The sequence below is a fragment of the Anoplopoma fimbria genome, chromosome 1, assembly GCF_027596085.1.
Source record: "Anoplopoma fimbria isolate UVic2021 breed Golden Eagle Sablefish chromosome 1, Afim_UVic_2022, whole genome shotgun sequence".
NCBI lineage: Eukaryota > Metazoa > Chordata > Actinopteri > Perciformes > Anoplopomatidae > Anoplopoma > Anoplopoma fimbria.
Window position 1 is genome coordinate 25,903,376 of NC_072449.1, and position 24,957 is coordinate 25,928,332.

The following is a 24,957-nucleotide window of genomic DNA, read 5'->3' on the forward strand; positions in this document are numbered from 1 at the left end:
CAGGATATGGGGTGATATCCCCCATCGCCTCTTGTCAGTATCAGAGTGAGATTGAGGGGCCCTGACAAGCCTGGTTGATCTCCCTGTCATTTTGATGGTCATCTGTTCGATTTGCTTAAGTTTCCATGACTTCCTTCGGGACAGCGTTGTACCCACAGTAACATATTTTCCGTCATTTCCTCAGGCTTATGCAGTTTGTCTAGATAAGACTTGCTAATATTAACTCTGCCCAATAAACATGCCTTTCCAAGCGTCTTGTCATTTTCCGCAGTGGAAAATCCCTCGCCTGAATCTGGCTTTGTTCACCCAGAGATCAAATTTTGCTGGTTGTGTTGGGTGGTGTTGTTCTCATGGAATTCAGTTACGTTACCACCTCCTGCAAAGGTTACCTGATTACCTGTGCTCGTCCCCTGTCTGTGTTTACAGACTGTGTTTTTTTTATCAGAGCTAGAGGAATACAGTGCTGCAGACAGTTCCTACCTGTCTCCCATCATTACCACCCTGCTGCCCGGACCAATTTGAGACACTGCATGTTCATGATCGTTAAAATGTGCTATGAGGAGGAATAACAAGTATCAGATAACACAGAGCGGGTTCTGTGTTTTTCGAACGACAGCATGATGACTCTGTTTATGTACCAGACGTATTCTCGTATACCTCTCAAACATATCAATACCCAGATACGTGATATACAATCGGATACTGAGACAATTCATAACTGTTGATTAAAAATTTTACATAATTTGATGTTTTTAATTCTGTATAAAATAAATTATATGAGGTTTGAATGGCGGTAACTTAATAAACTATATGAGTAATAGACAAAAAAAAAAACATCAATAGGAAGAAATTATTTATTTCAAGTAGAGAGGACCCTTTGTCAAAATATGCCTACTGCTGCATCAACAGCAGTGAACAATGGGCAGCAATACAAGGCCAAACCTTTTGGGCAGCACCCATTATGTATGTAGTTTTCGCTGAAATGCTGCCAGAACTGGATATTATGCACTGTGCTGTCATGGCCAGTATCATCCATCTTTAGCCGTAACACAGCTATATGTGTGTACGTCCTTGCACATATAATGGCTTATTATATCAGTTATTACCTTTGACTGTGAGGAGCTGGGTGTGAGTGTGCCGTTGCTAATGCTACCATGGTTTTGCTTGCCTTAGATCGACTTCGCCTGGAGGTAACATTAAAATATATACTTCGTGTACCAATACATTTTGAAAGTATTTTATGGTTGCTTCATGTTTTGCATTGTTCTATTGGTTCATTTTACTGTGGGAGTTTTAAGTACCTTGTTAAAGATCATATGGCACATAAGGGGATCATGTGACTAATATCATGGTGTCTGACTTCTGATCCTGATGGGGGGGGAAAAAAAGGCATCTGTTTTGCATTATTCGATGGAGGGCTTTTTAAGGGACCGGTGTTTGCGTGTCACTGTGAGTAAGACGCAGTTTGTGTGTTTTGTGTGTCAGAGGAGGTGTGTAAATATCACGACAGCTGCAGAGTGAGGAGCTAGAACCACTGGAGGGGTCTGGGCCCTGACAGAGCGAGGCAGGACTGCGGTGACAGTGAAGAGGATTCACAGCGATGGCTGACCCCTCCTTCTCTGACCTTTTTAGTTGGAGAAGCTGCAAGGACACCTCATTCTTTGTTCTTGGTTTCTTTTTCCCAGCCTCAGCTTGGTATTAACGCTCTGTTGGACCAATTATTCTGAGTCAGAGAGGAAGCTGTTGTCTTGGGGTCATTACCTGGGATGATTCCTTTTTAGAGATGGCTTTGGCTACAGTATGATTCACTGCTTCCATCCATTTAGACCCCCCGCCCCTCCAAGTTGTTCCTGCTCTTGCCGTTTGTTTTGTAGCTATATTGGTAACGGATGAATCAGTCCGTTTCTGTCAATGTTTAAGCCCAGCTAATGGCTTATGTACTTAGCTGTTGTCTGTGCTGATGGGTATGTAAATTTTCCTCCATTTTGTTTATTACCCTTTTTCAATAGACCTTCCATTTATTGTGTTCATTTTCTTTGTGCTTGCATTAATATGCTTTTTTCAAGTCTGCGTTTCTAATCGATAAAAAAACTATTTTTGAAAAAATGTTATAAGCTTAAATTAGAAATAGTTCATTGGCAGTTATTTTCCCAAATATAGTATCAGGCGTTATCACTCCCTGGTATGACTTTGGACTGTGCAGTTTGCTGTGCAAACATAGAAATCACCAACATTTCTGAATATAATTTTCAAGACAACACGCGACTTTAAAAGGATAGCTTAGAAAGAAAAGTGTAGAGTAATTGTTATAATTTGTTCGAATTTCCTTGCTATTCTAATGTTGTAAGTCAAACATAATCATGTCATTTTTAAATATTCTATAACATGAGCTGGGATTTCAAATAAAAAAACAGTTTACTCTGGTTGTGTGAGAGAATACTCAGCAGTGAATAGTAACTACAAATTGAACAGGGAGCACACAGCCGTGAGTGTGCGGCCTGCTTGTGGCTACGTGCCATGCGTGGGCTAATGTTACTGTGGGATAGTGAGACCTCACCCCCGACTCAGCTCTCAGTCTTTGGTGCTGGCCTTGTACGCTATAGCCAGACACAGGAGACAGGGCCTTGGACATGTGCTTCTCACAAGTTGCCTGAGGGCTTGAGATGTTGTGACAAAAAAAAAAACGCAGCCCACACCAAGTTATCTGTGAAGATGGGGGTGGGCCTACAATTTGTCAACTATTGTGAGGAGGTGGATAGTGCGTGACTCAGTGTTTAGGACACTTTATTCCAAGCCAGTCAGACAAACCATACCACTGTTATTGCACCAATATTGAGAACAGAACCAATTGTTGAATATTTTATCATGCAAACCACTCGATATAAATACTAATCTGAGCTCCAATCAATTACCGTTCTAGTACAAGCACTGCATCGATCAAGGTATTCACTGAGCGCTTTAAAGAAACTGTAGTACAATACATCTATTGTCATCAGATTTCTGTTCAATAATGAAGAACATAGTCCCTTACATATAAAGTAAACAGTAATAACATAAATCAAACAGATACTTAGCAGAACCTTTTGTTAACTTAAAATGGCAATTTATTTCCTAATAGTATAAATAATAATACAAAGTGACTAAATAAATAAGTAGGGTTGGTAAAGTGACTTCATTTTACAATTTATTGTAAGACATGTTTTCACATAATATTTGTAACACAATGAATTGCTTTATTTGCACTAAAATGACAAATTTGTATTCTTTATATAAAATTCTAAAATTGATCTGTCTCGATTGAGCAAGGCAGACCTGGGAGAAAAGTATCAGTGGAAGAGAGTAAAACATAAATTAACTAGGAGCACATAAGGCTTTATCAGTAAAAATGGAAAATGTGAAACCACCTCGACTTTTCCCAAGAGCAGCTTGACTGACCAAACAAACGGAGCAAGCTAGAAGGACCTTAGCAAGGAGGCTGATCTGGATCTCTGACTTCAGTTTAAAGCACCTTAACTATGATGAGAGATTCCTCTGGAAGGACTACACTCAGTACAGCACTTCACAAGTCTGGGCTGTTTGGCAGAGGAGCCAGATGGAAGGCTAAGGAGAAAGAGATCACATGACTGCATGCCTGGAGTTTGCAAAAATTCATGTGAAATTTTGAGGGGGCATGAGCCAAAAGATAATGTGTTCTGATTTAACAAAAATGAATATTTCAGCTATAGTGGAAAGCTCAGTATCAGGACTATACTATCACCTATCTGACACCAGCTTCACTGTGAAGCATGATGGAAGCATCAGACTGGAGGGTTCTTTTTAAAGGAGAAGTTAGAGGGAGAAAATACCACAGTCAAATACAGGCAAAGGCACAAGTACCATCCTCTTCACAGTCGCATCCTTACTTATTGGACAATGATCCTAACCATGCAGCCAGATCAATACTGGAGTGGCTTCTTTTATTGATTTTATAATAAATCTTATTTAAAATTTGCTCAATGAAGTTGCGTCAAATTTAGAAAAAAAGCAGAGACATGACAAAGTCCAGGTGTACCAAACTAAGGAAGACAGAGGTGATTATAAAGACTTCTATGCCAGTCAGTGGTTGAATACTTACCAAAAAACAAAACAAAATGGCAGGTCTTTCTTGTTTTCTTAGGTACAGACATCACATTATTAAACATAATTTAAATATATTTTAATGAACACTGATTTTTTATTATATATCATGTAATATATATAAAATGTAATTTTTATAAAATTAGCAGTTCTATCATTCCTTAACTGCTGCTTGCACTCACTTCTAAAGGACAGGCACTGACCAAAATGCACACGTGAAGGCCCGGTGTAGCGTGCTACAGCTGATGGACAACAACTGGTGCACTGCCAAAAACATTCCGCTTAAAACTCACCCTCGAGAATTCCGTTCCACAAGTGCGAGTAGCAGACATAAATAGGCTTTCCTGAGAACTCCACAAGCTGCACCTGCAGCAGTTGTGCTGAATTCAATAATAATCTGCAATGTGCTGGATGGGAAGCGTTGGTAGGCCTTGTGGCCCACAGGCCGCCAATTGAACAATCACTGCCCAGTCATCATTAGTCAGTAGTGGTCGATGACATGATTTCATAGACATAAATGTAGGCCGACATAGGAATCACTATAGAAAAATTTAGTAGAAACACAAACGCACATTTATGATAGTAAACAGAAAGCTGATGGGAAAACCCTGTTGGGCTCAGATTTCAGATCTTCGAGTCTATGTGCTTTGATAACGCTTCCTCTGATAACAACATTACATTACATTACATTACATTACAGTCATTTAGCAGACGCTTTTATCCAAAGCGACTTACAGGAAGTGTATTCAACATAGGTATTCAAGAGAACTACTAGTCACCACATAAAACAGAATCTCTCCTCTGTGACTTAACATCGCTAAAAAGATACTACTTATATTCACAAGGCCTTCCTACAGCAGATACTAGCACTTGCTACCGCGTGAACACCTCATTGGAAAGATTTTTTTCTCCCTTACGTTCCTGTCATGCCACGTTTCCAGGGGATCCTGGAGGGTGGAGGATCATCAGATTGCCTTGAATTATCATTGTGCATGTAAGCGTATGTCATCAGCTGCAGGGAGACCGGGTTGGTTCCTGGCTAGTTCCGCCGCTGGCAGGATTTTCCCTGTGTCATTTGGCTCCCGTTTCCTGTCCACCCAGCTGCTAGTTCACATCAACGCACAGTAAACAATTAAGAGGAACAAATAGTGAGAGACCCAAACTCTGAGTCACCACTGTCTGAAAAACGTCAGAGCTAACAGCCATGAAAGCACAGAGCAGGCCTATTCTCCTGGGTAATAAAACACAGCAGTGGCCACCACAATTGATCCCCAGTCTTATTGCATGGATTTATACATACAATCTTTACAATCGGGAACATCTGGGAACGAGATGTGTTTTTTTTCGTGGTGGGGGGTGTCTATGAATTTGTGGCAGTGTATTTGATTTACATTGTACCGCTTTTCTTACTGCATGGTTTCCTTCATCCAAAGCTCTGTTAAATAGATCATCCCCGTTGTGTATGTGAGCAGGAAACCATTTCACATTACACTGCTTAGTCATCCACGTGAAAAGTAACCTTTGCAGTACCCAAGCACGGTTTCTGAGTCAATGCACTTCCAAATGAAGTCCTGGTACAGTTTGTGATGGCAGCTAAGCATTCAGTGACACAGTCATCCTATAGCAGAGTTTGAATGTATTTGACAGAATCACTGTAAATTCAGCTTTTGTAAGTTTATCGAAGCTGAGCCTCAGAGGATTTAAAAGCTCGGTTTATGTTAGGGATTAGTGGTTCAACGGGTCGGAGACGCGGATTGGATCACTGATCAGATCTGCATAAAAGAAAAAAGCGAGCCAATATAACGTTTAGAGATCCCTATTCATGTTTTTTCCCACCTATACTAATTGCTAATCATTGACGATCCATATTGGTAGAAACGGATCCCTTTGTTGTTTGATTATAGCTGCTTGCCTACAAGTCTCCAGACAATTTCTTTTATTTTTTTTGCCACCTTCCAAATTCAACTGATAAATGTTTTCCTTTTACTTTGTGAAAGTAATTTACAGTGTTTTGTCTTCATTGTATTTTTATAGATTAAAACAGATCTTGTCATTAGTCATTTTATTGATGTATTATAAGCTTTTTTTGAGGTAGTGTTAACAGCTCATAATTCTACTCTAACATCTATTTATGTTGTTGTGAAAAAATCCCCTTCAAACAACTGGATTTATTCAAGTTTCTCACCAACACTTCAATTTACGAGTTTACATGTGAACACATTAGGATAACGTTAAAATGTACCTTTGCCCAATTCTCATTCTCTCTGAACAATAAATGCACTGAATGGTTATTTATTAAAATAATGGTATCCAATACCGGATCTGCCAATTGTAATGAGACCTGATCCAGCTATGTGAGTCTGTATCGAAACGATATCCAATATCTGTATCTGTCATCTCTAGTTTATGTCTGGATAAGGGTAACTATGATTGGTAGTTGCCTCAAGGATGTGCGGTTATCAGAAAAGAGCTTGACTAATCTAAAAATGTATTAATCTACTACCTGTTTCCTGCCAATAACACAAATGTGTTTCGCTGCTGTACACATTTGTACTCAATATGAATTGTACCTAATTCCAGTTCCAAGCTTTTCATAGGTATTTTATTAGATCAGCCTTGATGTTTTGCAGTAAATATGTGGGAATGGCGGTAAGGAGCAAAAAATGTGCTTGCTGCAACAAGTTGCCTGATTTTGTGTTGCTAAGTTAAAGGCTTATTTTATCTATTAAGGGTGCTGACAGCAATTTTACCTGTCTGCAGTTCACTAAATAGAATCTCAGTAGATGATTTACCAAGGCCTTGCTGCGGTCACTGTCAAATTTGATTGCATTGGACTATAATTATTAATCTGGACATAGTTTTTTCCCTGCCAAAAAGACAGAAAAGCTGCATGTCTAATTGTATGTTTGGTTTATTGCAACATGTATTTTAGATGTATAGAAACAATCTACTTAAATGAGCCTAAATGGGGCATGGTAATCATTGAAAAAATAAATCCTAATTTTAGCAGATTCTCTCAGCATCATGACCATAACAGATCTTTATGCAATTGCAAAGTGAACCCCTTTATTACAGTGTTTTCTTAGCAGTCTTCTTCTTCCAAAAATTAATTTTGACTTCATGTCTTTCTAATTACCTAAAAGGTATACTAATGGCTATATTAATCTAATTCCTTAAATCCAGCTTTTCTTTCTTCAGCGTAGGATTTCATTTTGTGGAGGATGTGCCATAGGTGTACCCCTTGCGCAGCAGTATCAGTGACGCAGAGTATCTGTAAACTTGGCACATGCTGATCAAGTGACGAGCACTGTCTCTTTAAGGAACGATCCATTTAGAATGAATGAGGACAGATGTTACAGAAGCACCGAATACTTGCGATCTCTTGTTTATTGTGTCGCCGTACAAATCGTGTCTCTGTTTTGACTGTCAGTGGGCTGCTTTGTGATCTTTGAAGACAGCAGAGAACTCGAGGGTGCAATTGTCGCTGAACGCCGGAGCTCTGAAATTGAACTCCCACCACCTCATCTCCTCCCACATCGATCGGAGTATTAAGAGAGGGTGTATGGCATGTCGCTCTGTGAATGGGAGAGAGAGCCGGAGAGAGTATGAGGGGGAGGGAGATAAGCGGGGGGAGGGAGTGGGACTGTAGCGTAGTCGTATATGTCAGCCTTAGAGGCTGCGTGGGTCGCTCAGCTCCCTCACGCCATTGTTGTTGTTGTGAAAAAAGGCAGAACAAAGGACTCCCCACGCTATGGAACCCCTATACCTTTGCCGGCTTAGCTGTGTTATGATCACGCCCTGATGGAATGCTATTGAAATTAACCACATTAAGGAGCACAGCAGGCGTTACGGAGCTCGCACATAGTCAGTGACAGAGTGGAGAAGGGAACTGAATAGCAAACTGAGACATCATCCCTCTCATATTTGGTTCGGTTTTCTTGGGTTCATCCGCCTCCTTTTTTCCAGAGAGTGGTCACTGCTGATAAGGTTTCAATCCCTTCTCTGAAGGTTTGGCACGGACATCGGTGTGGCTTATTTGTTGAAAGGGGTTGCTGTGGATACTGACGGTGGGGAGGCTGCACTGGAGCCAGAGGGAAGAGCGAACAAGCCGCCCTGCTGCAGAGAGTGCTGCTATGGAGCAGATGAGGCTGAACCACGCTAAGCAAACATGAGATTTACGCCACACTTTCAGTGAAGGCTGCATCCAGCGCGAGAGACCAAGCCCCATCCGCCTACATAGCTCCTGCTGCACTCCTCGCCTCTCACCGGTTTCTCCCTGGTTTTCCTGCAGGAGTTGATGCAAGTGGAGTGTGTGAGGGAGCAACCCAGCCAGATGTGTTAGCATCGCAGGTCATGTGATTTCTGATGAGGGTTGGGTGAAGTGGTGGAGGGTCTGGTAGACCCTGGAGCATCTTTGTTTTTTGTCTTTTTCTCTGACTGCGTGAATAGCGACGCCTGAATGAGAAAAAGCAATGCGGGCAACAGTAAGTAGCAGTCACATCTTTTGCAAGCACAATTCCATGCAATGAATGTACCTGTATTGATTTCAATGTTACTTCCACTGCTAGGATTACATTGGTCAAGGGAGGATTCATCCTAGAAGGGGTGTTTGCTTCACAAAAAAAAAGGGGGGGGGGGGCACAGCAAACATACACATGCACCTGACTGGGAAGTGCTTAGACTTTGATTCAATTAAACCCACATTGCCCCGCATCCCCCACCCCCACCCCCCACCCCCGTCATCTACACTTGCTGCTGACGCTGCCTGTGTGGGTGTGTATGAACATACGAGCTTCTGTGTGTGGCAGTCAAAGGGCTCTTTCCGCTCCCTGCTGAGCACATGAATGGGAGCAGTGTCAGAGATGGAGGTGCTGATGATTTCTGTGCTTGAGGAGAACCGTAGCCAAAGCCCTCTGCCAGGGGAGTGTAGATTCTATGACAGCGACTTCCACAAGAGTGAGGTAACTAGCGCCCACACACAGTGCCGGGCAACAAAAAACCCTAATTGCGTGTGTTGTTTTTTAGAGATATGAGAATGGAGAATCTCTGACCTATTAGGGATTGAAAAAAAAATTACATATTGTATGTCTTTTAGTTCTGTTGATAATTTTAGTTTTATCTGACAGTATTCAAAAGAAGGTGACATGGTTGAATGGTTGGGAAAAGTTTGTTCCTTAGATATAATGCACCTGTTTTTCTGAGGCTTATTCTCATTCAGTTCTCAAGTCTTTTGTGATGACAGAAGCAGCATGACTCAGTGTAGGGAACTGTGTGTACCTGACATTTCCAATAGTCCTGTTGAACTGGGAATGGAAGATATGAATTTAGATACAAACAGTTTAGAGTTTTGTGAGGTTTATAGTTAAAGCTTTGAAAATGCTTGTAAGGCCCGATAACTCAAGCATGGGAGAGTTGTTTTGCTGTACATTACAACAAGCAGTTCAGGTCAAATAAAATCATGAAACCTTTGATTATTTGTTTTGTTTCAAATATTAACCCAATCAATACGTTTAGACATAGAGGCATATTTTTCTATGTTAAAAGAGGATTTAAATAAGAAGCAACCCCCTTAGCTTCCTGTTTTTGTTTTTCCTGCTGGCAACATCTGTTGAATGTTCCTGAATTTTACAGGTTGTTGTTACTTTTATGCCGTATTTACAGAAAGGAAAATGACACAGTCTATTATCATAAAAGTCAATGCATTGCAGTAATGAATACTTTGAAAGTTATCAAGTTAAACGTTTCAACTGTTTGATGATTGCTTATCCCACAAGCCCAATTGATGACCACAGCCAACACTGCAGATAAGCTTGCCCCCACTTTAGCCCCCGCAGTCAGTCGGTTAATTTCTCCTGTTGATTTTTTTGCTAATACTGGTTTTGTCCTAAAAACAATTGGTGTGATTGAAACCTAAAGGTGTCCGGTCTAAAGTTTTGTCTATTACTTATTTTAAGCAGGCTGTGAGGGCTTGTTACAACTATGATTATCAGGTGACCGTATTTTCAACACCAAGACGATGTTGGTGTTAAAGACTATTGTTTAAACGTTGCTGCTTTTATTCAGACTAGAGAAAGGGATCGCACGGTTATACGATCTTGAGTTGGCACAACACCAGAGGGACTTTCACCAAAGAAAATCGACTATGACTTCTTTTTACATTTGTTGACATGTAAAGTTGTCCATGTACAAAAGGGCTTCAGTTTTAATTAAATAGTTTCTGTAGAACAAATGTGGAAGTTAACTGAAATATTAAAATGAAATGTTGCTTGTGTTTCTCCACAGGTAATCCTGGTGCAGGTAAACCCAGGTGAGGCCTTCACTATTCGACGAGAGGATGGTCAATTTCAGTGTATCACAGGTAAGACGGCTGTTCTGCTCTTAAACATATGGATATACTATTTGGGCCCATGTTCTTTCATGAACCCCTTTGTGTAGGAAGACAAAAATGGAAATGAATACCATGTTTTTTTTAGCCTTGAAGAAACAAGTTAAGAGTCCATTTTAGAGCACTCCCTTGTCAAAAAAATGTAATGTGTTTTTTGACTGTTTATTTTTATACAGTTCAGCTGTATCGTAACATATTGTTTAGATATGCCAATCCCAAAAAGCAGCATGATGAATGCAATTATTTTCTCAAAGTCTCATTCAAGTTATAGCATCACCTCCTAGCATCAACATAAAGACATGCAACAATGTGCACAGGCTCATTGCATTTAACAGTACCAGTAATTATTACAGCTTTTGCTGCAAGAGTAGGGCAAAGCACTACTGCTCCTGCAGGGAGTGCTCCAGTGAGAGCAGACAACACATTGAGTGGGAGTTTCAGGGCATTGTGACCGCAAGACAAATGCCTTCTTGGCTACAGTCTTCACAAGGCTTCCTCCAGGGAATGTACGGCTGATTTAAAAAATCCTTTGTACTCTGCTTCTACCCTAGCATCAATGGAAAGGTATATAAAGATAATGTGCAAATAAACAAACATGCAAAACCTCAAAAAGGTCTTCACAAGCGCAAAAACAAAAAAATGTATAAGATAAAAATTGACAAATTTGCACTTTTTCATGAGCACTTACACAGGCTCTTAAAAACTAGAGAGGTTTAACTGTCCATTTGTATTTGTCTAATGTGATGAACTAATGTGTGAACATGTGATATTTCCCCCCCTGAAATTGACTTGCCTGTAAGTGAGAGCTTGGAATCACTGTGTCTGCTTGTGTAGGTAATTAAGTCGAATCAAGAGGCCCCAAAAAACATTTTCACATGAGATTGCGAAAGGCTCATGCTGCTAAGAGCAAAATTTCACGTAGGCGCTTAAAATCACACTGACAAGTTATAATAGGCGTATAAGTATAATCTGATTAGCAGAGCTAGATTTTAGCTTTAACCTCTTTTATTTCCAGCAATCACCTTCACCCGGATTTATCCAGTTTTTTTTTAGTGTGTGCAATGAAAAGGGGAGGGGATTGGCCAGGATGCAATGACGTATTTTTACAGGAATGTCAACAGGATGACAGTCATGTCTCACTGCTCCTGGGCTTCGCAATGATATAATTGCATTTTATGGTTCCAGCAGATGCAGAAAAACGATAAGTTTCAAAAAAAAAATCTGTTATGTAGGTGCATCAATATGTTTTTATGAAATTACATGTTTTTTGAAGGGACACTAAGCTGATGAAGCTTGATCACATGGTTTAACATTACATTTGTTAGTATGCATGTTGTAACTGAACAAAAATTTGTTTAAGAGAACATGAACCCTAACATGATAAATAAAGGGCGATACATGTAGAGGAGAAGCGTGAAAACTAACAAAATGCTTCCTGACATCATATTCATTCTTTAGTTCAGGAATTGTGATGTTGTCTGCACATAAATTAATTTATTTTAGTATCTATCGCCATACTTCCTGTAGTTCAGAATATGTCACTCCTGGTTTTTTTCCCCCAGACAGTAATACTCTAGTGCCTATTGCCCCTCTAGTGCCCCAAAAAAAACAACCGTTTTATTTGCCCTCATCAGTTTTGCTACCCAAAAGTAATTTGGCATGCTGCTCTTCCAGTTTAATTTGTCAGATGATATGATGAACAGTTTACCGCTATACTATCATAATGAATAATAAGCATATGGTATGATTACAGTTTGTTAGTAGAGGAGTTAGGGCCTGAAAGGCAGTGTTTGAGTAAGATTCCTATTTGTCTTGATGGCAGTCATTTCCCTTTCCTGAATTGTTGGTGTTTGCACTGGCTTTGTGACAGCAACAATGAAGTCTGGCTCCAACACGTCGCTGACATTGTGAACAGAAGACAGCTGTAGTAGTAGGAGGAAGAGCTGTGGGGCCATAATTGTAAATGATTATGATAAATGGAGATCCAAAAATGATTAGCTTTGTTTTGTTATGCTCCGTGGACAGCCCTCCATGTATTGACATTTCTGTGAGCTCACTGCCACTGTTTTTTTTCTGTTAAATGTTCAATTTGATTTGATAAAGAAAGATGAAGGATGTCGGCATAATAAAGGTTTGTGAGTGAATAATTATTGCTACCCTCTGTGACCTCAGTAGGCAGGCGCTCAGCATTTCAGCATACATTTAATGACCTATGTATAGACCAGTGCTTAATATCCCACTGGTGTTTCTTGTCCGTAGCCTTTGACCATGCCTTGTGACGTACATGAATACCAATGAGACAGTAGGCCGGTGCAATAGGCCTCAGGCATCCAGGTTTGGATGACAAAAGAGCAAAAGCAGTGATATAAAGCCATCATACAGTTTCCTAACGCAGGGGCTCCTCTCCCTACTCCTGTCTGACCGAGCTCCAACACCGGCCCTCCCATTATGAGCTGAATAAACCTGCCTAATAGGGAGCGAGCATACATAGTCTCTCCATCAGAGGAGAAACAAAGGGAGAGAGGTGCCACATAGATCAGTGTGACTGCTACTAACTGGCCTGTCACAGGGTGCACTCATCTCTCAGTGACGTGAATAGAGGGATGACTCACCGCTTGCGGTGCAAGGAGGGAGAAGGGAGAGAGTGTGTGTGTGTGTGTGTGCGTGCGTGCGTGCGGGCATGTATGCATGCATGCGTCTATGCGCGCGCATGTGGTTGGTCGGTTTGGTTTGTTGTGTGGTCACAAGAACAGATTATCCTTGTTCACTAAAGTGTCTGTTCTGCATATGCATGCTTTCACCTTTTACCTTGTACCGACGGGGACAGCGTGACACAGTTCCGAAGCCAGGACGATCCTGTTTACATATCTTTTTCAGGATTTTCTCCATCCCACACCAATTTGTGTATTCGATCATGTATTTTTAGCAGCTAAATGTGTGTAATTGCTTCGTGTCAACGCGTGACAGCCTGCTGAATACAAACAGACAATCTTATAATATGCAGTGCATGGAAGGCATTTTCCCTTTCTTTTTTTTTTGTTCCTCGGAGGAGGGGCGGGGGAGGCTAATTAGCGTGGCCATCTAGTCTCTTCCTGCTAGCTGTCCTCCTTGCCATACGGAGAGCTCTGTATGTGAGTGGACATGCCCCTCATGACCCCCAGCGCTCTATGTGTCGTCCTCTCTTTCCGTCTGCCACTGTAGCTCTGAAGGCTGTATCACTGGCACCCAGCAATAGACCACCTGATAAGCTTGGTGACTGATGAGGCAAGTCAGCATCAGGACCACTGGGTTGATTAGATCCACCTCTTTATCTGACTCGGTCTGCCGGTGATTCACATCACTGTGGATGATTCAGTTTCTGGTTGATGGCTGAAAGCATCGTCTAGTTCCACTGGGCTTAGTGAGCCTGATAGAGATGTGCCTTCTCCCACAAAAGCCAAGCCAGCCATTCCGCCATCTCAACAGGGAGCTAAAGAGTGTGTGAGTGTGTGTCTGTCAGTATGTGCATGCATACATACACCTGGCTCAGTTTGAAGCCATTTTGCCAGAGTCCTCTTGCCTTTCCTCTCTGTTGGATACTGGTTGGTCAGTCGGCCCATCTGCCTACTTGTCCCTTATCTCTGATGCCATAGCTGTGAAACACCTCATCTCATTCCTGATGGTGCTGATCTATTTTCTATCAGAGGGACTCGAGGCTGTCATGTCCCCCGTGCCTGAAACTGAGTAGCCAGGATGTGCACTGTTGAACATTTGACACTGTGTGGTGAAGGGGTGAGGGTGTATCCATACTCTCAGTACACTGGTGTGGTCTGTCTTGAGACAGGTCTTTAAGGAAGCTCTACTGCTGCAATAGACATTTTCTATTATGTGTATTTTCCGTACAGCTTCAATCATTGATTGTCTATAAGAAGTGGACGTAGTCTCCGTGACATCATTTATTGGTCGTTATGAAGCCTTGAGTTCACCAAAGTCACCATCTTGGATTTTGAAGTGACAAGAGAGCTAGAGAAGACATTTTAGATGACCAAATGGTTCCAATGAACTTTCATGAACTGAAAGCGCACTGTGAAAAAGAAAAACTTGTAACACGAAAACACGGACAACTCCCAGACCGGACAGCGTCGTCGTAGCGACCGGTCAATCACAAGATAGCCACGCCCTAAAGCATACCCTGCTTTATGGTCTCATTTACTCTATATGGGACCATAATTTACTAAATTAACATCATGCTGTATTGAAGAAGACTTGAAACAAGGATTTTTAGACCACAAACTCATGTTTACATTGTTAACTCAGGTACTGAGGTGATATCAAGTAAAAAGTAGGGTCATTTTCTGATAGACTTCTATAAAATCAAACTTCTTTTTGCAACCAGAGTCGCCGCCCCCTGATGGCCAGTAAAGATAATGAAAATTTAAGGCCCTTCCACATGGCTTCCCTTTTCAAAACTGGAGGTTGCCACCTGGCTGCAATAAACATTTTCCAAAACATATCTGTCCATGACAAGTACAATTTTTAAGATTGAGTGAAATCTGTCCAAGAGGTATCATTAATTGCTCCTGTTAAAGGTGTTAAACTGATGAAAAAGGACATCTCAAGAGTGAAGTTGACACCAAGCTTACATTCTCACCTCCGCACAGCTGGCCAATCACAACATTATATGGATGTGAATGTTGGAATGTGGGTTGGTGAAAGTTGCAGAAATTATTGGACACAGCCCAGTTTAATCACACGTCAGAGAGGTTTGAGGGGGACTGTCCGTCTGTCTGTCAAAATTCTCAATAGGCATAGTTAAATGACTGGGAAAATCTAGATGTAACTGTTTTACAATCAGAGGGAATGATGAGTCTTAATTCTTACAGAAGTCAAAGATTCATATTATATTTGAAATGCAAAATTACCCCGTACCTGAGACATTTTGTACCAGAAAGTATTTGCAACATTGTCAAGGGCAAATAATATGATATCAGAAGGAGTTAAATGAATGACGCAAATGCACAGCATAAGAAACTGCATGGTCCTGCCTGGGTCGTATCCATTAAAATGATAGCTAATGTGCACCGTTGTGGGGTGGTTGCATGCTTCCTCACACCCAGCACCCTGTAAACAAAGCTCATCACATATGGTTCACATGATTGGACCTCAAACATCAGACACATTAGCCGCATTAGCACATTATTTTTATACTCACTACCTCCCCCACCTAACGCCAAGTACGCGTACACAAACATGTGCGTGGGGACGCACACACAGACGAGGTTCATTCACAGCTTCTGCAGTGAGTAGCTCTTAGAATGACTGAGCTTGTGACTCATTCTCCCATTGCTGCCTTGATACGAAGGGGGAGGGAGACAAGGTAAGGAGGATGATGTGAGGGAGGGGTGTTTGATTATAAAAGAAAACATAGTTTTTCTTCCATGTTGATCAAGGGTGGGATGTCCGGAGGAACAAGGCGATTCCTCTGTCCACTCAGCTGTGTTTGTATTTGTTAAATTATCCACATCACTGGGTTTGTGAGATAGCTTCTCGTTACAGGAGGAGACAGTGGTTTGAGAGCGGAATCTTCATATCCTGAACAGAGCCAAAATAATTCATTATTTAAAAAAATCCGGCCCCTGTGGTCATGGCACTTCTCTCGCTCTGGGTTTGTCTGGCTGAGAGCAGCAGCAGCAGCAGTGTGATGTTCTGTAACAAGCGCAAGTATGAAGGTTACTGATTTCCTTCCCCTCCTGTAAACATCATTAATGCCAATGGGTCTGTGAGAACCATGCAGATGCCTTTTAATATCAACAATTCATACAAAGTTTACTATCATCTAAAAAAAATATTACTATTCTTAATCATTTGTTCCATTGTTTACGGTACAGCATCCTCCCCCAGGCTGTAGTTTGCACACAGATCAACACAGAATGCCCTTTTCTTCTTTTTCCACTTGCTGCGCTCCTCTATGTGGCTGGCTTGGTGGTGGTCTGACGCTAAAGGGCATGTTGTGGAGAAATAGCACGGCCGAGGATGAGCGTTTACATCCGTGGCTTTGTAATCTGCTAATAGAATGTTACTGTTATTGCAAATTACCGCCCGCCTAATTGATGGAAGATCTTTCCTGCCTGCAAGAAAAATGGGCCAGGCCATGGAAAAAGAGAACCATTTGCCACAGTGTCGTCACTATGAATCAAGGTTAGGTTGCAATTAGTACTTTTTTTTTACTGACAGTTCAGTACTTAGCCTCTTTCCCATGCTTGGCTGTAATTATTAACCTCCGTCAGTTAGTCGGCTTGCCTTCCCTTTACCCATCCTCTCTCTCCTCTTTATTTGTGGATGGAGACAATTTATTAGCTCTAATTAATAATCAAGCCTGCTCCATCTTTATAGGTTCATCATGTTGCCAGTGAGAGCTTATTGAGAGCTCCCATGTGAAACCACTCCGTCTCTCTACCTGTCTCACTCTTGTCCTCTCCATCTGTGTGCCCTTCTTGATTTTCATATTTTTCTCCTTACCCAGGCAGCTTCTATCTAGCTCGTCCTCTTCTTTTTATCCACCGTGCCTAATTGAGGGTTCATTTGCACACCAGATTAAACCTGACAGTTTGCTTGGATTGTTGCCGTTATTTCAGAGCCAGTGTCTGCCAAGTTCCCTCGGCTTGCAGTACGCCCAAGAAGACCTGCGCAAAGTCCCACTTCAGTTTGTTTGTTATGGTCTTGATCTGTTTTCAGACAAGAGGAAGCAGGTGGGTGCCGAAAGTGGCGTTACCACCCTGGCGCATCTGCGTTTGTGTATGTATGCGTGTGGACATATGTCTGGCCCTTTTGATAAGTCTCTCCCTCGGCTTATTCACCCAACCTGAACAACTGTGACCATCTCCCCGTAGTAATCTTCAACCCCCCCACTCGACTCCGACACGCCACACCAGTTGATCCTGTCGGCCTGCCCCAAGAGGCGTGGAGGTGAAGATGGGTTATGTGATGTTGACGGGAGATGATAGTATTCCCAAAGTGTTGCCCAGCCTCTGTTTACACTGCCAGAACGGGCAACTTGTTTGTGGCTATTCTTGGCTCAGTGGCAGCCTGCCGTTTTGTGGAGGAGGACTGATGTTTTTCCCCGTGGCCCCTTCCTCTGGATGGCTGGCACTCCACGGCCACGTCAGCACAACCAATGCTCCGGTTGACTCAGGCGGAGGGAAGGGGAGGGGGGAAGAGGATGTGGCCTTTTCTATCTGATATCTGTCAGCACTCGTGCGTCAGCCTGATGTAAAAGAGTGGGTGTTTTTTTCCCCCCCACCCATTCTCCACCCTACCTCTCTTTCTCTTGTTGATGTGTGTGGCTCCCTGATCCTACCTCCCTCCCCCTAAGCTTTCTGCTGGTCCTCTCCACCCTTCGCTCTCCAAGTCTGTTCACATGAAGTCTCTCATTCTAAAAACAATCGCGTATTATATGCTAATGTGATTCATTAGATTTCCTGTTAGTCAGCATTGGCGGCACTGACTAAAATTGCGTTAACCAGTCATCACTCAGGTGCACAGAGGCACTTGGCACAAGGAAGAGATCAGTTATTAGTCTTAAAAGTGAGTGGAGTGAACGCTGCACACTTTGAACTCCCACTCAAATGATGTGAATCTGAAATCAATGAGGAGTGAGCCACTGTGACTGCCTTCATTCAGGCCCAGCTCTCCCATGCTCCCTGAATTGAGATTTTTGTCCTTGTGTTCTTAGGCAGTGAGTCACTTCCCCACCCATCAGTCTGCTGGTTCAGTGTACTAAAAGAGGCTTCAAAGTCCTTTTGATACCAGTATAAGAGGCCTACCTGCTATCTGTCTTTTCCAATAAAGTTTATAACAGATAGAATAATGTGGTATACTTTAAAAAAAAATTCTGCAAACAGAAAGTAAAAAATGTTTTAAGAAAAGTGCATCCGCCAATACACAGAGATTTTCTGCAAACCTGGTTTTGGGAAATATCTATATGGCTAATTTATTTTAAAATGAATCTAATCAAGGCCTGTGCCAACCTGAACCCTGTAGTTTTGTTGAGATTCTGAAACAAGGTTATTTTTTCTTTATTATAAAGTAGTTAAAGTAACTAAATTCAATCTCTATTTATTTCCGATTAGCTCCGTCAACCTAATTCACACTTGACGAATGCCAACCAATGTATCGTGGATCTGGTAGGATTCATCCACTGTACAATGGATTCTTTATATGCTCAGTGCATGGCAGCATTGAGGCATATAAGGAATGGCAGGTTACAAGTTGAGTGTAGAGTACAAATCCAACCAGCTATATTGCCTTGCAAACACAGCCTGTTTAATTATTGAGCCTCGAGTGCAGCAGTGAACTCTGGACCTGAGTTGTTTAATGTTCAGGTGTAAACTCAGTTGTCAGTCTATTCGGTACACTGAGCTAAAACTAATGCAACAGCCCTACAGCAAACTGTATGATCTTAGTAGGGTGAAGTTTAGTGTTTCTAATATTTTGGAGGACAAAATATAAGAAAAATCTCTCAGTATTACACATTAGGAACCAAATGCACCATAAATCTTCCACTTCCAAGATGACGTTTAAAACAAAAAAACCGAATACTGTATCAGACTGTATGAGCTTATCCGGGAACGTCCCTATTCCAACATTCACTTGTTGTTGCTCTCCACTGAGAGGTGGAGCCTGGACTTCAGCACCTGGGGAGGTGGTACTAGACATTAGAAATGGGAGGTTTCAATGTGTCATTACAAAGCCAGCCTCTGTAGTCGATGGCCCATCATGGCTGCTCATTTAGAAGTGCCTTCTCTCTGCTTACGCCAGCTCTGACAAAATGAAGGGTAACTCTTCCTCAGGCAGGCTGCTTGGAGGTCAGTATGTGTTGTGGATCTTTTTGCTCTCCTGCATGACATCTGTCGTTGGGGCCCCAGTGTTTACATCTTAGGTTTGTAAGAAGAGAAATGTGCAAACTAAGCACAGAGGTCCCTCTCTCTTTCTCTCTCTCTCAGGCTTTCTGCTGAGCTGTCACTTCTCTGAGCTGAGCTTAGTCGCTGCACTGGCCCCCACTACAGAGCCTGCAGGGAACTTTGTTGTTTCTCAGCACTTTTATAAAGTGGCCTTCTTGCGTTTGCCAGTATTTATATATAAAAAAAAAAAAAGCCTTTCTCTGCCTTTTTACAAAATGAAATAGTCATTGAAAATACAGCTGGTTTAGAAGAGTGAATCGATTAGGGATTGTTATCCTACAGAGGAAGCCTTTGAGGTTGGCTCTAGTGAAAATCTGCCATGTGATATATGACAGAGGTTACAAGATGGCAGAAGTTATAATGGGTGTCCAGAGTCATGGAAATAATTTTATCTGTGTAGAAGGTTGAAGACAGGGATGGACTATAAAATATATCTTCAAAGTCAAAAGCACTGTCAAAAGGTGCTGTCCTTAAAAACATTAAGAGTCAAATCAATAAAGTCTCATTCAATCACCAGGTTTAATTATGCCCAGTGTTTGGGGGGTCATCCCGATAACAGTAGACATGATATTATGTTAATTCCAGTACAGGACAGACTTGATGTTCTCTGCAATTAGGTGAAAAGAATTGTGCTTATTAACGGTATAAGCAATTGGATAAAATTAGCTGGGAATATTGGAATTTTGGAAAACAACAAAAATCCAACATAGTGCATCCATATTTGTTATATAAACATTTGTTGGTTGGGCCCGGGCTAGATTTTAAATGATTCAGGTCAGACTAGAGCCAGCCCACTACTACTTTCAACACATCAACCACAGATGAAACAGCTGTTTGCCCTCAGGGGAAGTGTTTGATCTTGCTCCTTCCTTCTTCACAGGTCCTGCTCAGGTTCCCATGATGTCTCCAAATGGTTCAGTGCCTCCAATCTATGTGCCTCCTGGATACGTTTCACAGGTATTTATTCTGTACTATTTCCAGTGCAATGTATCTGATTGGCATCTGGTCGAACTCGGAGCGGCTTTGATATCTGCCATCTCTGTGTTTGTTTCCTCTTCAGATCATAGAAGAGAACGGAGTGCGGCGGGTTCTGGTTTTACCTCAGCAACCGGAGTTCCACCCAGGGGGCCACTCCCCTCTCCACCACCCTCCACCACCGCCCCATGCCCACCTGCCTGCCTTCATCCCACACCCTGCCATGATGCCCCCGCCACCCCACCTGTACACGGGGATGGCGGGGGGCGTGGGCGACATGAGCTCTCAGTACATCTCCCAGTACCATCCAGCTCATATCTACTCAGAGCAGGGTGAGTTGGAGCCGGCAGTGTCTGGGCTGCATTTTTATATTAAGCTGTTATGTATTTGTCCCCAGCACTTAATTTGCTCGATGGGGTTTTACAATCAAGGCCTGAGTCAAACTGTTAAGTCTTCAGTTTCTTAATCTCAGGGTGTTTACCTCAGTACCTCCCTGTTATTTATATCCCTTTCATAGTAACTTTGGAGTTTGCCATTTTTTTTACTTGCTTCTTTCACAGGTCTTTATTGTATTTCTGTCTGTGTCTATACAAACTCACTTGTCTTGCCTTTTTGCTCCTCACTACAGATTCTCACTCCCAACATGGACGCCCGCCGTTTGTTCACAGAGACGACAGAACTAGCAAAACGTATGAGCGTCTGCAGAAGAAACTGAAGGACCGTCAGGGAGGTGGAGGAGGAGGGCAGGTGAAGGACAGCCCTCCCCCTTCGCCACAGAAGACCTGCAGCAGCCCCCCGACGGTGGACATTCACAACGGCGTCGGAGGGAAAGGGCTGGAGGCGGAGCAGGGGCAGCTCAGCCAAGCAGAGGCCGGACCTGACAAGCAGACAGGCAGGGGCAAAAATGGAGAGTCAGGAGGTAAGGAGGTTAAAGTGTAGAGGTTTGTCGAAGATTCATAATTGGGCTGCCGCAAAGCATTCATAGCATTTTGTGTGTTGTGATAAGGTGCTGAGAAAAATGCCTCATTAGCCATTGCAGCTGGTGGCTGTGAGTGATTAGCAACACGGCCAATGTTATTCTTCATTACATGAACTTTGCTCATTAATCATGGAGTTTAACACAGCTTTTGAAAGTGGAGGGGAAAACAATTTCAAAGATTTTGAAAAATTAGCAATTTACGACCAAAATTTTGATGGGATGTTTGAAATCACGCAGTTACTTTTGATAATTCCTGTAGAAGGTGGGAGTCTTTTGGGAGTCTTTTTCTATTAGAATGGGCATACAAATGTACCTAATTGGCAAGCTAGTTTGTGAACTTGGAAATTACTATAACTGTGGCAGCAACCCTCTCAGGATTGCATCAATTCTTCTTTAGCTGCAATGCATTATTGTCAGGTCTAGAGTCGGGTCTAGTGAGGCTACTGTCAGTAACAAAATTCTTAGCATCACTTTTTTCCACAATTCAGTTTACCTGCTGATTCTGAATGTTAACCTGTGCAGAGCTTGGAATTTGAATGACCAACACTAAAACATTACATTTCCTTCTGATAGGTGATTTTCATTTTTAATCATTGTAGATGCACTGAAATATTCTCAGTGTTGGTTCAGAATGCAAAATGTAGTTATAGTTACATCCATTACTACACTGTCCAAAAACAACCAGACATGACATCCGGAAAGGTTACAATAGCAAAATAGATATTACAGTGACCACAAAATCCAGCAGGAACAATTACAGGCAGAGATTAAGTCAGTTTTACAGATTTAGATAGAAACTGGCATGTTATTTATCACATTCTTCTTAATTCTTTCTTCATTTCATAAAGACTGTGCTGTTTTTTTTAATCCATATTCTCTTGTATTTCTCTTCTCAGAGCTGGATGAGGAAGCTCAGGCCCTGCAAGCATTATTGAGTACCATCAGTACCCCAGTGGTTAGTATTCACTCCTGCTATCTCCTTTTATTGTTTTTCTTGATCTTAGTAATACAATTAGAATGCCTTGTGTGACTCTATTAGCGGCGTGTTCATGAGAACCCTTAATGATGCAAATGCATTGCGTCATTAAATACTCTATTAACATCCATGACGGATTCTTGCTGACATCTTGCTAATGGATTCAGACCTGCTGACTAGCATCCATGTGGGGTTTTCTATTCCCAAATGTGCCACCAAACAACTATGCTAGCAGATACTAAAAGGTTCTGAGCTCTTTGCTAAACAATTACTTAGCTCTCAATTCTTCATGGTAGTATACTTGGTGGCTCATAGATGACAATTAAGATTACTTATTTGGCTTAGGGAAATAATCAGAAGGAAATATACATGTTTGCAAAAGTCCTATTTGTTTTTTAATTCCTTAAAATAACCACTGGTATAGTGATGCAGGGAAGCAATGTGGATAAATAAAGATAAATCAAAGAGAAGCATAGCTGTTTTACCAGCAGTTGGATGGGAATCAGTAGAACTACAAATAGAATTCCCTTGACCTCATATAAAATTGGATTTGTCATATACTGTTGCTAAGGTCTGAACTCTTTTTTTAAAAGGAGCAAACCAAGCCTATCGGAAAGATGATAGATAATGTTAAGGGAGGATGTCTAATGGAAGTTTCAGATTTTTTTCTGTCTTTGCTGCCACACTTCTTTGTGAAAGGGGCTGAGAATCAAACTGGGAAGGGAGGGAGTAAGGTGGGCTCCTAAGGCAGATGGGAGGAGGTGGTACAGGCTTGACCTGATTGAGTTCTTCCACATATGAATCCCCCCTGCAGGGTAGCTTATGCTATTTTTAAGCCTCCTCAGAACTGAGTGAAAAATGTTAGAGTTGCACAACACATCCCTGCCAAGTGCTGAAAACCTTTTCCCAAAGTGGGATCAGCTTGAATATTTTTGACCCCCGTCTCTTTTCCACTACCAAGCAATGTGATTTTTGTTTCGGAAATTTAAAAAATATAAATTTTCTTGGAAACTTGATACAGGACTTATTAGCACACATGACCCTCTTTGGACCCGGGTTTAAGGGTAATACAATTTAGAAAAGTGAGTGTATTTTGATGTGATAAGAGGGACCAAAGCTTTCTTTCCATGTCCAGGGTTGATGGTTTTATGTAGACTTCATTGTGACCCTTTAAACCTTTACATGATAGGTGTCAGACATCCAGGCCAGAGGAGCAGTAGTGAGCTGGGTCGCGCCCACCAGGCCGGAGAGTGAGAACGGAAGTGTGGAGGAGGACCGGAGCCCCCCGGAGCCCCTCAGCTACGAGGTCTCCATCTCATTTAGCGGCAAGGATGGGAAGTACAATAGCATGTACTGGTGAGCGCCAGCAGTGACATTCTACAAGATTCAATACAAACTTCTCTAACAACATTTACCTATAGTTATTTTAAACAACACTAAGGAATGTTTTATTTGTTTTTGATGCAGCGGGGAAGAACTAAGTGCTACTTTAGAAGACCTTCGACCAGCAACGGACTATCATGTCAGGTTGGCATAACACACTGCCTGCTTCTGTTTGAACTACAGTGTTAACGCACGGTGGAACATGTTGTAACCACTTTGTTCATCTTTCCTCAGGGTCCAGGCTATGTGTAACTGTTTACAGGGAAGCCCGTCGGAGGCTGTTAGCTTCACCACTTTAAGCTGTGAGCCGGATCCGCCCAATGCTCCCAGGAAGGCCAGTGGGACCAAGAACACACTCGTACTCCAGTGGAAGGTAATCCCAAATAACAGAGTTAGGGGCTGATTCTCCACAATTAGCAACCATACCTTTTGTGACAGAAAGCAAGCTAAAGATTATCAAAAGATTTAGACCATGTTCTCTTGTGTGCACAATAATAATACCTAGGTGAAAGAAATGTTTTTGCTAATTGGTAGCCAAAGCGCCTTTACTCGCGTTTTGTGTGTGATATCTGCCACACAAAAACATACAGGAAAGAAGTGGTTCAGAATGAATCTCCCCTTCTTCAACAACCATTGCTGAGATCACCTTCAGTGTGGTACTTTGCCTTCTGGGGCTTCATTAAAGGTGCTCAGTAGCTAGCAGTAAAAGGTAGTGGTTACACAGATCACCTCCCAGGTGTGAGTGTAAATGGGTGAGCGTTAACCGAGACACTTCAAGAACAATCATGCATGCTCAGCGAACTTCACTGATTTAATTAAAACATAGAAGAGTGTGCACACCTGGATGCACCTTATTTGTTATTAGTAGGGCTGAAAATGGCTTCTTTGTAATTAGCAGCAGTAATGGGCAATGTTGAGCACAAGATTTGAGTGTGATGTGGTTCAAGCCATCCACACATTTTAGTTTGGTTCTTTGTGCACACATTTAAAGCCAAATAAATAACTGGGCATTGGTATGTATATTAGTGGTATGTGCATTTTATAAATGTATCTGATTGAAATATAATAATCACTCAATGCATGGTTTATCTACAGGCACCATGCGACAACGGTTCCAAAATCCAAAACTACATTCTTCAATGGGATGAGGTAATTTGTGTTGATTTGTCATGAAGGAAATGTTGATCACTGCACAGCATGGAAG

The 24,957-nt window shown here is 41.9% G+C and overlaps 1 protein-coding gene across 2 annotated transcripts in view; it reads left to right on the top strand.

The window, feature by feature from the left end:
• Positions 1-24,957, top strand: part of fndc3a (fibronectin type III domain containing 3A) — a 43,555-nt gene that overhangs the window by 4,248 nt on the left and 14,350 nt on the right. For both annotated transcript variants that reach the window (XM_054624946.1, XM_054625020.1), the window contains exons 4-12: positions 10,399-10,474; positions 20,321-20,397; positions 20,501-20,747; positions 21,044-21,334; positions 22,291-22,349; positions 23,560-23,726; positions 23,838-23,897; positions 23,988-24,126; positions 24,849-24,902. In XM_054624946.1, coding sequence (XP_054480921.1) covers positions 10,399-10,474; positions 20,321-20,397; positions 20,501-20,747; positions 21,044-21,334; positions 22,291-22,349; positions 23,560-23,726; positions 23,838-23,897; positions 23,988-24,126; positions 24,849-24,902 — 1,170 coding nt within the window. The remainder of the gene's footprint in view (positions 1-10,398; positions 10,475-20,320; positions 20,398-20,500; positions 20,748-21,043; positions 21,335-22,290; positions 22,350-23,559; positions 23,727-23,837; positions 23,898-23,987; positions 24,127-24,848; positions 24,903-24,957) is intronic.